This window comes from Canis lupus, chromosome 28, assembly GCF_003254725.2.
Source record: "Canis lupus dingo isolate Sandy chromosome 28, ASM325472v2, whole genome shotgun sequence".
Taxonomy (NCBI): domain Eukaryota; kingdom Metazoa; phylum Chordata; class Mammalia; order Carnivora; family Canidae; genus Canis; species Canis lupus.
In genome coordinates this window covers 10,994,475-11,008,279 of record NC_064270.1, presented here as the reverse complement: position 1 = coordinate 11,008,279, position 13,805 = coordinate 10,994,475, and the positions used below count along the sequence as shown (strand labels likewise).

General features: G+C 45.8%; 1 protein-coding gene across 17 annotated transcripts; it reads left to right on the top strand.

Annotated features, from left to right (window-relative positions):
* The first annotated feature begins 602 nt into the window (after positions 1-602).
* Positions 603-13,621, top strand: MORN4 (MORN repeat containing 4). 17 transcript variants are annotated; one of them, XM_025466811.3, is made up of 7 exons: positions 603-1,876; positions 3,022-3,114; positions 7,391-7,473; positions 9,880-9,954; positions 11,415-11,529; positions 11,895-12,004; positions 12,262-13,621. In XM_025466811.3, the coding sequence occupies exons 4-7, from the start codon at positions 9,888-9,890 to the stop codon at positions 12,408-12,410; spliced, it is 441 nt and encodes a 146-aa protein (XP_025322596.1). In that variant the 5' UTR covers positions 603-1,876; positions 3,022-3,114; positions 7,391-7,473; positions 9,880-9,887; the 3' UTR covers positions 12,411-13,621. The 17 variants fall into 17 exon arrangements, with proteins under 17 accessions (XP_025322596.1, XP_025322592.1, XP_035563581.1 ...); XM_025466807.3 differs by having other exon boundaries at positions 9,854-9,954; XM_035707688.2 differs by having other exon boundaries at positions 7,357-7,473.
* The last annotated feature ends 184 nt before the right edge of the window (positions 13,622-13,805 follow it).

Genomic DNA, 13,805 nt, shown 5'->3' with positions numbered 1-13,805 from the left:
CTTGAGGTGGAATGGCCTTAATTTTTCTCGGCCTCCACATATCATTTTAACCATTCACAAGTGTACAGTTCAGTAGCATTAAATAAATTCATAATGTTGTGTAACCATCATCATTGCCTATACCCAAAACTTTTCATCATCCCAACATCATCCCAACAAAACCTCTGTATCCATTAAACAATAACTCCCTCTTCTTCTAGCTCCTGGTAACTTTTATTCTACTTTCTTTGTCTATGAATTTACCCATTCAAAACACTACATTTTGTAAACCATATCTTCCCCCTAATCTTTCAGGTTTATCCATAATTTAACCACAATCTATTTAACCTTATTTCATCAAGGTTTCTAATATACATTCTCCAATCTAATTAGATCTGTTTTCCTGATATGCCATTCTCTCAACCACTCACTGTATTTATATCTATAGTCACTACCACACAGTTTTAGCATGTTTAATCTTTGAGTGTTAGAGCTGCTTGTGTCATATATGTCTGCTAGTCTAATCTCATTTTATAGGCTGGAGAGCTTAATAACTTGCTTGAAGTCACACACAGACTTCAAGCAGATATGAGGTTTGAAAACACAGAATCCAAGTCTTTTTTTTTTATGGTGAAAATAGTTGTCATTTAATTTAGCTTATGATTTAAAAAGGTAAATACCATTGGTTATTTTACATATATAATCTGGTCTTGGAAAATTTTACACGAAAAGGAGAATCTTCCAATATAAAATTAAAATGTAATCTTGAGCAGTAAAAACAATATGGTTGTTCTGCAGCACCAAAGAAGACAAAACTCCAGATCCAAAAGCCTCAGAGAACTTTGACAAATATGACCCATGAGAGATGTAGGATGACCTAGAATCCAAGTCTTTTAAAACAATCTAAAACGATTGTTTTTCAAGCAATTACAACGCCACAGACACAGTTCTGAGCATTTTACACTGTATTCTCATACAAGTCCTAAGGAGTCTTTATCACTATTATTTTCATTTTCTATTTCACAAATGAGGAAGTGCCCAATTCAGAGAGCACTTGCCTTCTTTTAATAATTAAATATAATCTCGAATTTTTCTATGTGCATGAATCTTCTCCACATCTAGGCAAGTAAGTTCCACAGGGGCAGCGATCACGTCTTTTGTAGCTGCATTCACATTGGTCAGTAAATAAACATATGGGTAAAAGGATTGGCGTGCGCTGTATTTGGAGAATTTGCTCCAATCTTGACACTTTAAGTACAAAGGATCTGAGTAACGACAACAACTCAAATCCTTACAATAAGTGGATGCAGAAGCGTCCTGATCTCACAGTCCTGACGCTCATTAAACCCCAGTTGCCTGGTCCGGCATGTTGCAATTGACAAAGCTGAACCTCAAAAGCCAGATTTGGGTTCTGTCCTTAAACTCCAGGGAGGAGCCAACTCTGAAGGTCCGCGCAGGATCCGAGCCCCTTAAGTGGGTGGTTACTGTTCCTTCGGACCCGGGTCTGGTTTGTTTTTTGCTGACATTTCGGCTAGGCTGCGTCTGGGTGGCGAGACCCCAAGTCTCCGTCAGGTTGCCCAGGTGGGAGCGGGGGTCCAGCCCCACCCCTCTTCGGGTGTGGGCGGAACTCTGGACGCACTCCGCCCCGCACAAAGATGGCGCAGGGTCCGCGCTGGGCCAATAGGGAGTGGCGTTGCTCCCGGTTGCCGGGGTAACAGCCAATGGGCAGCGGGAATTGCGCCCGGTGCGGCCGCCAGGGATGGCGGCGTCAAGTGGGGCAGGCGCTGGTGGAGGTGGCGGAGAGGCTGGTGGCCGCGGCGAGCCCGGCGGAGCTGTGGTCGCGGCCGCTGGAGCCCCGCGTCGGGGCGTGACCGTCATCCCGAAAGGCGGAGCTCAGGTTGGCCGGCAGCGCAGGAGGGAGGGCGCCCGGAGAGTGCGGTCGGTGAGGAAGACTGAGGACCAGGTCCCCGTCCCAAGATGACTGGGGATCGTGACTCCGTCCAGGATGCGCTGACCAGAGGGCGGGGCCGGTGGGGTGCGGCCCCCGGGCCTCGGGTCTCTGCAGCTGGGGCCGAGGCCGGGGAGAGCCCGCCGTACCCGGCCTGGCTAGCGGGTGGCTGGGGGCTGCGTCCCGCGCGGATGGCAGACCCGCGTGAGCAGACACCTGGCCGGGCGCTGGAGCAGAGCTCGGGCGGAGAGCAGGATCAGTGTTGGGATGCGAGAACGGGATGGGAGGAAATGCTGTTAGTTGGGTCTCGGGCTTTGTTTGGCCTGGGCCCGCCCCTCACACTCCCACACCATGAACCTGATGCCTCAATTAGTGGGTGGTGGCACCCCTGCTGGGTCGTATCTCCAAACTGCTTAGGTATCCGGAGGAGTAACTCGACTTTATTAGAACCCCGTCCGGGCATTTCCTTTTTCATGAAATAGGATAATATCATGGCAGTCCCCATCACCCTCAAGTCTTTTGTAATTTTTTTTTTTTTTAATTCATGAGAGACAGAGACACAGAGACATAGGCAGAGGGAGAAGAAGGCTCCCTGCGGGGATCCCCTTGCGGGACTCGATTCCAGGACCCCGAGATCACGACCTGAGCCGAAGGCAGACGCTCAACCACTGAGCCACCCAGCCGCTCCTCCTTTGTAAATTTCTAATCTTTTTTCTGGTGTCAGAATTTTCTTCCCACTTTCTCCAATCTAATTGTCCCACAGTCTTCCTAAGTAAGACCCTTATCTATATAAGACTGATGAATCACTGACCTCTGCCTCTGAAACCAGTAATACATTAGATGTTAATTAATTGAATTTAAATAAAATAAACAAAAAAGACCTATATCTAGTAGCAATACTTTTTTTAAAAAAAACTTTTCGAGTTCAAGGAAGATTTACAGTAAAAAGGCTTGTAGTGTTATAAGAAAAGCAGTTATTCCAAGCTAAAAAAAAAAAAATATTTTTTTAAAAAGAATGTGTGACTTTTCTTCTAGGTTTCTTAGGTTCTAAGTCTAATTTTTGTTCATCAAAGTCTTCCTTTTCTTCTCTTTAGGATTCTAAAAGCCTAAGACTGCTTTCTTTGTAATTAAGAGAACTTTGACAAGAAGGTCATACTCTGGGGAGGCTTTGGAGGAACAATGTAAAGGTATATGTGGGAAAAGCTGGCTGCCTCAAAACAATATTCTTAAAGTGAAAATCTGTTCCTCTTTATGTTAGCTTTGTTGTTGTTTTTAATCCTCTGAATTTGGACACAAAATCCTGTGAATGCATAAATATTTTTTAACAAGTTTGATTTCTAAACTCTGAAAAAAAAAGACAAATGGAATTGAAACAAAAGTTAACATTACTGTCTCCAAGTTCTATTTGGAAATGTCTGGGTCAGGAGAAAATAAAGAGAACTGGGATGTTCAATTCTCTTTGTGCAGACAAATAGTATACTTATTTCACGAACAAAATAGTCATTTTCTTTTAGATAAATGTTTGGATTGATCCTTTGCAACCTATCTATCAAAAGAGCAGAAAGGGTGGGTATCTGCTTAGAAGCATGATTCTCTTTTGGTTTTGTGACTTGATTCCATATATATAGCTGAAGCCTAAACTTCATCAACACTGGCTATACCATATTAAACTAATTTATCTCAATGAGCATGATTTCTTTTGGGGTCATTGGCTTTGTAGCTGACTATTACATAGCATGGCTAATTATAGAAGTCGTAAATGAAAATCCCAACACTGTCCCAGGCTGTGACGGTATCAATTATTTGGACATAGGTAGAAGTTTCTAGTCCAATGTGTTCACCAATGGCCTGAGACCCACAGAGTCCATGTGTATCCTTTTATTTATTTTTTAAACATTTTTAAAGATTATTTATTTATTTATTCATAGAGATGCAGAGAGAGAGAGAGGCAGAGACACAGGCAGAGGGAGAAGCAGGCTCCATGCAAAGAGCCTGAGGTGGGACTCGATCCAGGGTCTCCAGGATCACGCCCTGGGCTGCAGGCGGCGCTAAACCGCTGTGCCACCAGGGCTGCCCCATGTGTATCCTTTTAGTTAGCATTTCCGATTGTGTTCTTGAGAATGGACATCATTTTGACCAGCAGCCGTTGAAGGGAGTTTTCTCTGTCTCCCTAGATAAAAAAAGGAATGGGAACATCCTTTTGAAAAACAAATGAGAGAGGATGGTGGCAGGGTTAGGTGTAGAGATGATGTTCCAGTTACTATAGGCATATAACATATTACCCCAACCTTAACTTAAAACAACATTATGATGTTTGCAAATTCTGTGAGTCAGGAATTTGTAGAGGGCATCATGGAGATGACTACACTCTTCTGCATGATACTTTAGATGGGATGCCCACACAGTGGCTAGGAGCTAGAATCATCTGAAGGCTCCTTTGCCCACAGCTGGTGCCTAGGCTGGGCTGATTCAAGGATGAGAACTGCCAACTGGAGCACCAACACGTGGCTCTTTGTGGCTCAGCTTCCGCACAGCATGGCAACCTCAGAGGATAGACTTCTTCTAGGGTGGCTCAGGTCTCCCAAGTGCAAGTGTACCAGTGGGCAAGAGGGAAGATGCATCACCTTTTCTGGCCTGACCTCAGAACATGCCATCTCTTCCACCATGTTCTATTGGTTGAAGCAATCACAAGCCTGCCCAGATTCAAAGAAGAGGAGTTAGAGTCCCCCTTTTGATGGAGCAGTGGCAAGGTCAAATTCTAGAACACGTAATACAGGGGATACTAATGCAAATGTCTTTGGAAAATACAATATGCCACAGTTGGTAATTAGAGGAAGATCTTTTCAGTTTCATTGGCATCTTTAAAAAATTTAGGTTATATTCCCTCAGAGCTCATAGCATGCCAAAAGGGTGGCTACGTTTATAGTTTGAGAGGCTGGCTAGTACTTTGTCTAGAGATAGTCTTCAAATTTTTTTAAGACTTTATTTATTTATTCACGAGAGACACAGAGAGAGAGAGAGAGAGGCACAGGCACAGGCACAGGCAGAGGGAGAAGCAGGCTCCATGCAGGGAGCCCAACATGGGACTCGATCCCGGGTCTCCAGGATCAGGCCCTGGGCTGAAGGCGGCACTAAACCGCGGAGTCACCCGGGCTGCCCTAGAGATAGTCTTCAGACTGGAGAACTGCTGTTACCTTTTTCTCAGGGACCTTCTGGTGGTCCCTGTGAAACAAATGGGTTGCTGCTATTTGGAAGTTTCACGTAGCCTTGAGAACCAGTAAACAAACCCTGGAGCCTGCTGCCCCTGGGCCCTGGATCCCGGGCAATCAGATTGACCCCTCATATGGTACTGCAATAACTCCTTACAGACCTCTGAGTGAAGACAAGGTAACAGCTGCCAGACATCGGAAGGAAATGCCTTTATCTTATCATCTCCCTGCATAAAGTGTGATTTTGCGTATATGTTTCAGAATGGCTATTTAGTTATGAGATTTATTTTCAGATACGGCCTTTAAGATTCTGACTTGTTAAAAAAAAAAAAAAAGATTCTGACTGTTTTGAAGGAATAAAATATTTCAGATTTGCTCCAGAGGCTGACTTTGAGTACGCTGACTTCATTAGTTCTGGGAAGAGCTGAAGACATCCTATAGTTATCAAAGCCTATCTGGACTGGAAAGAGTTTTCCTCTGCAGTTTCGATGGAAAATTGCTTCTTTTCTTCTCATTAATGTTGTATTTGCAGTGGAGTCATGCTGACTTCTACCCCAGGCACTCCGATGCTGGGCTGACAGCAAGAGGCTTGAGGCTGAAATTGGATGCCAACCTTTTGGAACATTGGTGGAACAGAGATGGCACACCAGGTCCCAGTGTCACCAATCAGAGAAAATAGCCCCAGAGGTTTCCAAGGGCTTTAAGACATAAAGAAAATGATCCCTACATGAGGATATCTTCCACTGTGTGAGAGAACCTGGGTATAGAGCTCCCGAGTAGCAACAGTGAGAAAATCCCTGGTGGAGCTGTGGCAGGGGTTCCCAGACATCACTGGAAGAGCATCCAAAACTGGCCTCATTGTGGGGTAGAAACGGATGTTGCTCCCTGTTTGGGTGAGAGCAGGGATTCTCTCCTGAGAAGGGATTCTCGGAACTCATCTGTTCTCATAGGTGGGATGAAACAGGAGCTTGGAGACAGGGCCAGGGCTCAGAAAATATGACTGAGCCCTGCTCTGTTAAGCCCAACTGTTTGCATGTCAGATCATTGGGCTTATGGCATCTGTATTCAAAAGCATTGTGACATAGGCCAAAATTAAAACATCCCATGAGGTGGTGATAAAAAACAAGACCAGTGGCAATTATAGTTTACCTTCTCCCACCTTAGAATTTACCTCTGGCAAAATTGCTGAGTTTTTTTTCCCAAATGTTATTTGAATTATGTTGGTAGCATTTTTATACCGAGACTTTATTTTTTAATTTTTTATTTTTAAAAATTTTTTTTTTTTTTTTTAATTTATGATAGTCACACAGAGAGAGAGAGAGGCAGAGACACAGGCAGAGGGAGAAGCAGGTTCCATGCACCGGGAGCCTGACGTGGGATTCGATCCTGGGTCTCCAGGATCGCACCCTGGGCCAAAGACAGGCGCTAAACCGCTGCGCCACCCAGGGATCCCTATACCAAGACTTTAGAGAAATTTCCATTACAGTAAGTGAATGTGTGAGTTTAGGTGTCTTATGTTTGAAGGAGGAAAAGAATGACATTTAATGGATAGGGCCCTGTGGTATTCTAGTTACTTTCACATGTCTTATTTAATCCATGCCAATTCTCTGAGGTAGGTATCTTTTCTCCACTTTATAGAGGAGGAGACTGAGGTTTAGAGGCATTTAAGTAACCTTCCCAAGGTTACACAGTGCACTGGGATGAGAACCCAGCGTTGGTGCTCCCCGACCCACACAGGACTTGAAGGAAGCTTGCTGTTGGCACCAGGCCTGGAGGGATTTAAAAACTCACTCCTGTTTGGCCCTCCAGGCCTGCCCCCCATGCTCTGAAGAAGAGATGCACTTGTTCTGTCTAGCTTAATCAGATGCTTGAGGGTTAGACTCTAGGTTCATTATTAATACCAGAGGACCGGGCAGCCCCGGTGGCGCAGCGGTTTAGCGCTGCCTGCAGCCTGGGGTGTGATCCTGGAGACCCGGGATTGAGTCCCACATCGGACTTCCTGCATGGAGCCTGCTTCTCTCTCTGCCTGTGTCTCTGCCTCTCTCTCGCTCTCTCTGAATGAATAAATAAATAAATCTTAAAAAAAAAATACCAGAGGACCTTTCAGTGGTGATTTATAGGTCAGAGAATTTTCACACATAGTGTATCTGTTTATTGGAGTAATAGTAGCCATACTTCCAAGTGTGTAGCCGTCTAACATTGTGCTTGTTAAAACTGCAGATTCCCAGGCTCTAACATACAGAATCTGATTCAGTATATCCAGGTTTGGGCCTAGGACTCTGCAGTGTCACAGTCACTTGGAAATACGTTGTATTGCTTAAGTCTGGAAAAGACGAGGTGAGTAAACAAACCTAGGAAAATTAAAAAGAACTCGGGATTGCACTTTTAAAAATATGTCAAATGCTTCTGTTCATCTCTGTATTTAATGATATTTTAGGTATCTTAATGTCCTTAAAGGATATCTTTGAATACAAGTATTCTTTTACTGCAAACCTGAAGCCATACCTAGCCAATCTCCGAATGTTATTGGGTTGTTTGTTTATCTCTGTCATTGTCACTCCTGCCTTCTTCTCCCATGACACTGTTATCCCCCTTGGTCAGGCCTTATGATCTTGTGCCTGGGCGTATCAGTTAGCTTTTGCTAGATAGTAACACACCATCTCAAAACATAGCAGTTTAAAACAACTACCATGTATTTAGTCCATCATTCTGTGGGTCAGTAGTCTGGACCTGGGCTCAGCAGCAGCTCTGCTGGTCATGCCTGAGCTCACCCATGCATCTGTGGTCAGTTGGTACAGTTCCACATGACCCTTGGCATCAGCCAACTAGCCTGGGCTTGTCCACACGGGGCTAGAACAGTTCGTTCCTAGTGTTGTGAGAGGGCAAGCCCTGTGTACGAGCACTCGCCAAGCCTCTGCTGTATCCCTTTTGCTAATGTTCCATTAGCCCAACCAACTCCTATAACCCACCCGGACCCAGTGGGTGGAGGAATAAACTGCCTGTTAGTAGAGGTAGTGCCATGTCCTAACACAAGGGCACGAGCAGAGGGAGAGTAATTTGTGCTCATTTTCACAGTCTCCTGAATGATCACATCTGCCTTGCAAGGTTTTCTGGCTGCGGGCTCTTGCCGCTCCAAAGCATCCTGTTTCCTGCTGACCCATTCGTTTTTCCGCAAGCACCCCTTTCAGATTACTTGCCTGTTCAAAAATCCCCAGAGCCTTCGTCTTTCCCCCACCTTATTAGCTGTAAATTCTTCTGCCTAGCTTTCCAAGATCCCCTTAGAGTGGCCTGATCCTAAAAGCAGAGTGTGCAACACGAGAGAGAAAGAATGAGCAGCAGGCAGGGGAGGCCAGGACCCGAGTTCCAGCCCAGCCACTGACTGGCTTTTCACTTCCTTCTCTCCGTCTTTGAAATGATGGAGTTTGGATTTAACTCTGAGAGGCTGGGACACTGGGTGGCTCAGTGGTTGAATGTCTGCCTTTGGCTCTGGACATGATCCCAGATTCCTAGGATCTAGTCCCACATTGGGTTCTTTGCATGGAGCCTACTTCTCCCTCTGCCTGTGTCTCTGCCTCTCTTTCTGTGTCTCATGAATGAATAAATAAAATCTTTAAATCAATCAATCAATCTGAGAGGCTTTTTTTTTCAGATTTCAGAGTTTGGCTGAGTACCTAGATAGACTTATTTCCCATTACTCCTTAAATAAACCTTCAAGTGCAATAAGACCCAACTTAATATTTTCCCACCGACCATCCAGGTTATGTTGCTGTTTGTGCTTCCATTCCTCAGGTTTTCTCCATGGGCAGCCGCCCTTTGCTTTCTTGACTGCTTGCTTTCAGTTGTGCCCATCCCTTGTGGGTTTGTTTTTGTTTTTGTTATTTTAATTTTTATTTATTATTTATTTGAGAGAGATCGAACACACAAGCAGAGGGAGGGACATACAGAGAGGGAGAAGCAGACTCCCCACTGAGCAGGGAGCCCAATGCAGGACTTGATCCCAGGACTCTGGGATCATGACCTGAGCCAAAGGCAGACATTTAACTGACTGAGTCACCCAGGCTCCCCAACCATCCCTTGTCTTTGTACATCTCTACCATCCAGTTTGGCACTTAATTATATTACCTCTCCTATTGTTCAGTATGTCAGCTACTAGTCTTACCAACTAGACTGTAAACTCATTGAAGGAAGAGACCATATTTTATACATCAACTAAATACAGAGTACGTATCAAGCAAATATTTGTAAATTCATCTTCAATTTCTATCTCAGGTCATAGAAAATTGGAATTGGCTGACAACTTTTTTTTTTTTTTTTTTAGATTTTATTTATTTATTTGAGAGAGAGTGAGTCAGGGGAAAGGGCAGAGGGAGAGGGTGAAAGAGAATCCCAAGCAGACCACATTGAGTACAAAGCCCAGTGCAGGGCTCGATCCCAAAACCCTGAGATCACTACCTGAGCTGAAACCAAGAGTCAGAAGCTTAACCAACTGAGTCACTCAGGTGCCCCAGGCTGATAACTTTTAAGTTGGAGGATAAGACTGCTTGAGCCAAGGTGATATGGGGGTGGGGAGGTTGGAGAGGTGGGCATGTTTGTTAAATGTATCCAGGGTAATATATATACTCACTGGGCTAGTTTATAGAATGTTTCTGCAAAATTGCTTTGCAAGCCTTTCCTCCAACCATCCCGTGACTCTGGTTCTCTCCTCTGTTTCCTGCAGTTTTTATCCTTTTCTTCCTTCCATAGCTGTCACCATGACCCTGACAAAAGGTTCCTTCACCTACTCCAGCGGGGAGGAATATCGTGGAGAGTGGAAGGAAGGTAAGAGAATCCCTGGGGGATCAAGTGAGGAACACTTCATTTGGCTGAAGGACAAATGCATCAGGCTAGATAAGCCAACTGCATGAGTCTTCATGTCTAACTCCAGGATTTAACCTGAATAGTGCCTTGCCTTTCTTTGGTTTTAGGATTAAATAAAGGAATTAGAAAACCTCATTGTTTGCCCAGTAAGTTAAGGAAGACCTGGAAATTAGGACAGATACTCAAGGGCAAATGACAGTCATTTCCTTGAATTTTCTGTGACAGCTCCTTGCATTTGGAAGTGTCTATTCACAGGCTTAGTGAAATTCCACAGAGCCTGAGAAACACAGTCTGACCATTTAAGAGCCTCATGGGGCCAGTCCTGGCAAGTCAGGAACTGCCCCGAGGAGCCGTGACTTCCAACAGTTGTGCCAGGGAAGAGTTCAGGCCGTTTCAACATGCACCCCATTCTTTTCACGTTAGATACCTGTAGCTGATGAATTCTTGAGCCCTGAGAGGAGAAACTGGACAGACGGGATGTAACCTTGCCTCCCCAACACCTGCCGTCCCCTCAGATCTGGCCAGTTAGAGGCGCCAGTCTGCTAGGCAGTCTCTATCCCTTAGAGGAACTCCCTTGTACTCTCCTGGAAAGACATGATTGCTCCTCCAGCATCGTGCCATTTTTCTGGTCAGTTCAGTGGATAACAAAGCCTGAATCATTGCCATCAGTCGACTGTTCAGTTTGTCCCCTAGCTTCACGGTGCCATGTGGCACTTTTTTTCTCTCAGAGAGGCAACATATAAGTCAGTGTTGAGAGTTCTCCGGTCCAGATGCCCACTGCATTTGCATTCTTACTCTGCCACTTAACAGCTCTGTGGTCTTAAGGAAGTGATTTAGCTTCTCCTAGCCTTACTTTCTGCATCCGTGAAATGGGAATAATAATAGTACTGTGCCTATCTCTTCATGTCGTGAGGATTAGATAGGATGATAAATACAAAGTGAGAAGGGTGCCTGACACGGAGTAAAGGCACTATGGTAGCTAGTGTTATTTTTTTTTTTAAGATTCTATTTATTTATTCATAGACAGTGAGAGAGGCAGAGACACAGGCAGAGGGAGAAGCAGGAATCATACAGAGAGCCTGATGTGGGACTCGATCCAGGGTCTCCAGATCACGCCCTGGGCTGCAGGCGGCGCTAAACCGCTGCGCCACCGGGGCTGCCCGCTAGTGTTATTTTTAAGTGCTCTCTTGTTCATACGTAGTGAGACCTGCTCCAAATCTGATGCTTGTGACAAGATGGGAAGGTCCTGGAAGCCGGATTTTCCTGGTGCCTGTTCTGGGTAGTAGTTCTCTGCCCTGCTAACATCACTGCTTCTCTCCTTTTGTTTGTGCATGGGGTGACAAAAGACAAGGGAGATTGGGCAAGGAGGATGTTCCTGAAGCTGCCTCTGAACCCTGACAACTGTCTTTTTCTTTGCCTAGGCCGCAGACATGGTTTTGGTCAACTGATGTTTGCAGATGGTGGCACCTACCTGGGTCATTTTGAGAATGGGCTCTTTAATGGCTTCGGGGTACTGACCTTCTCAGATGGCTCAAGGTAAGTATTGGGTCATTCTTTTTTCAGCTTTGATAGTGATAGCTGGTCAGACCTGAGCTTGGCCCAGGCCCTCTGAAAACAGGCGAGAAGTAAGCAGTTCTTTTATTAGTTACTTTATAAATAGATCTAAAATTTGAAATGGCAAGGAGCCGAATGACCTTCCACCCCACTGCCATTCTCTTCTGTTATCTCCTAGGGATTAAGGCCTCATATCACACATGCTCTCTGGCCCTTGTCTGCTGGCTAGGAGTGGGGTGGGTGGGAGCGGGCCAGAACTCTGAAATAAGCAGAATCCACTCCACTCCTTGGCATTAATATGTAAAACTCATTGGTAGCTGCTTCACCACCCTGCTATGTTTCTGCAGGTACGAGGGGGAGTTTGCCCAGGGCAAGTTTAACGGCGTCGGAGTCTTCATTCGACATGACAACATGACATTTGAAGGGGAATTTAAAAATGGCAGAGTAGACGGTTTTGGTAAGTCACCAGCCGGACAGGTGACTGGGGGAAGCATAAGATGGGTGGAAGTACACCTTGTTAGCGTTAATGCTTTCAGGGGTGTCTACCAGTCCTTTGCGATTGTGCCCTAACGGCCACCCATCCATCGAACTTGCCAATTCAGTACTCTGGAGTAGAGCTGCAAGTTTTCCTCCTCCACCGATCCACAGTACCAAGCTGCTTTCTGAGTCACTGATGCCCTTGTCAATACCATGTTTTCTCTGTCCCCCTCAAAGGCCTGCTGACTTTCCCTGATGGTTCTCATGGAATACCCCGCAATGAAGGTCTGTTTGAGAACAACAAGCTGCTGCGGCGTGAGAAGTGCTCGGCGGTCGTCCAGCGAGCCCAGAGTGCCTCCAAGTCAGCCAGAAATCTCACTGCCTGATGGGCGTTGTGCACCAGCTGACAAGCACTGGGCAAAGCCATGGCCCCGTCACTCACTCGAGGTGTATAAATGAACCAGATGTGAGTGGAGATGAGAATCCCCACAGAGCAGAAGCCTTGAGATGTGCCCCATCACCTGCGAGGCAGGGATTCAATCAGACAGTCATGAGGACTCTGGCCCCACCTTGGTGGCCCACAGCAGGGTCACCAGTTCTGTCTCTGCTTCTCTCGCTGGTTCGTATTCTCTGTCCCTAACGCCTCAGGTTGACCAGTGCAGACCTGCTTCTACTTGATCTCCTGCCAAGGGACACAGGATCTCTTCATTCTGCCTGTATTTGGGGCAGATGATCCTAGCCCCAATTAGGGCTAGTGCTTTGTGTTACCCTGGAGAAACAGAAAGATGGGGGTGGCTTAGACAGCTCAGCAGTCCTAGGAAAGTCAAAGCCAGTGCTTTTCCATGTGTCACCCCCTTGTTTGCTGCTGGTTGGCTTCATGGCCCTAGGCCTTCCACTTCTCCCACCAGGTTGGTATTTGTGTCTGCTTAGTTCCCCTGTGAAGGGTTCGGTAAGAGTGCTGTTTCCCTCTCCTGTGACTGTACAAGCTGTCTTCCTTACCTGAGTTCCAGCAGCTAGTCTGTGCCCCATTTGTGCCTCTCTCCTTCCTTAGACACAGGACAGGATCCCTTTTGGGGATAGTCAAGAAACTGTTTTGAGGAGTCATCTCATCACATGTATTTATTCCTTACTCCAGGGCAGAGGGCAGACATTTCTGGGCCACATCAGGCTCTACCATGGAGTGACTGAATCCTTAGGGATGGCTTTGGCTGACACAGCCCCTTCCCAGTGGATCAGTAGGCCAGACCCACCTCCACCCCTTGGAGTTTGGGGAGAACTGGACCTATACTAGGATTGCAGTGAACCAAAAGAGAATTTGGCTCCTTACATTTGGTTCACTGTTAACTCTTCCACCACAAGGCTGACCATCAGGCCTGGAGGTCAGATCTTGATGGATGGGATCCCTACATAGTTCATCACGGAGGCCTCCAGTTCTCCTGTGACCCAGACATGCCCACTCCACTCCCAGCCCCCCATCCTCACACTGAATGTCTCCTCAATAGCAGATTGTGGTGGAAATTATAGCCGTGTGCCTCTATTTATTCTCTGAGTTGTACTGTAGAAACATGTTTATTAGGAATAAACAAAATCACCAGAACTGCCTATATTTAGTTTCTTTACTCTTGCTCTGCATCCTTGTGAATCAACCCATTTGCTGTTTCTAAAAAGTTCATCACAGATGGTGGCTTGGAACTGACACCGCACACTTTACTGCATAGTACCTAATTCTCAAAACCTTTGCAAGGTAGGAGCTTTTTTTTTTTAATCTGACAGGCTCAGGT

What these genes read in the sequence shown, in the direction of transcription:
- MORN4 (XM_025466814.3), top strand. Translation starts at nt 9,888, where the DNA reads ATGACCCTGACAAAAGGTTCCTTCACCTACTCCAGCGGGGAGGAATAT. An exon ending in TCGTGGAGAGTGGAAGGAAG is followed by an intron (nt 9,955 to 11,414) that starts GTAAGAGAATCC and finishes TTCTTTGCCTAG; the next exon opens with GCCGCAGACATGGTTTTGGT. An exon ending in TGGCAGAGTAGACGGTTTTG is followed by an intron (nt 12,005 to 12,261) that starts GTAAGTCACCAG and finishes TCCCCCTCAAAG; the next exon opens with GCCTGCTGACTTTCCCTGAT.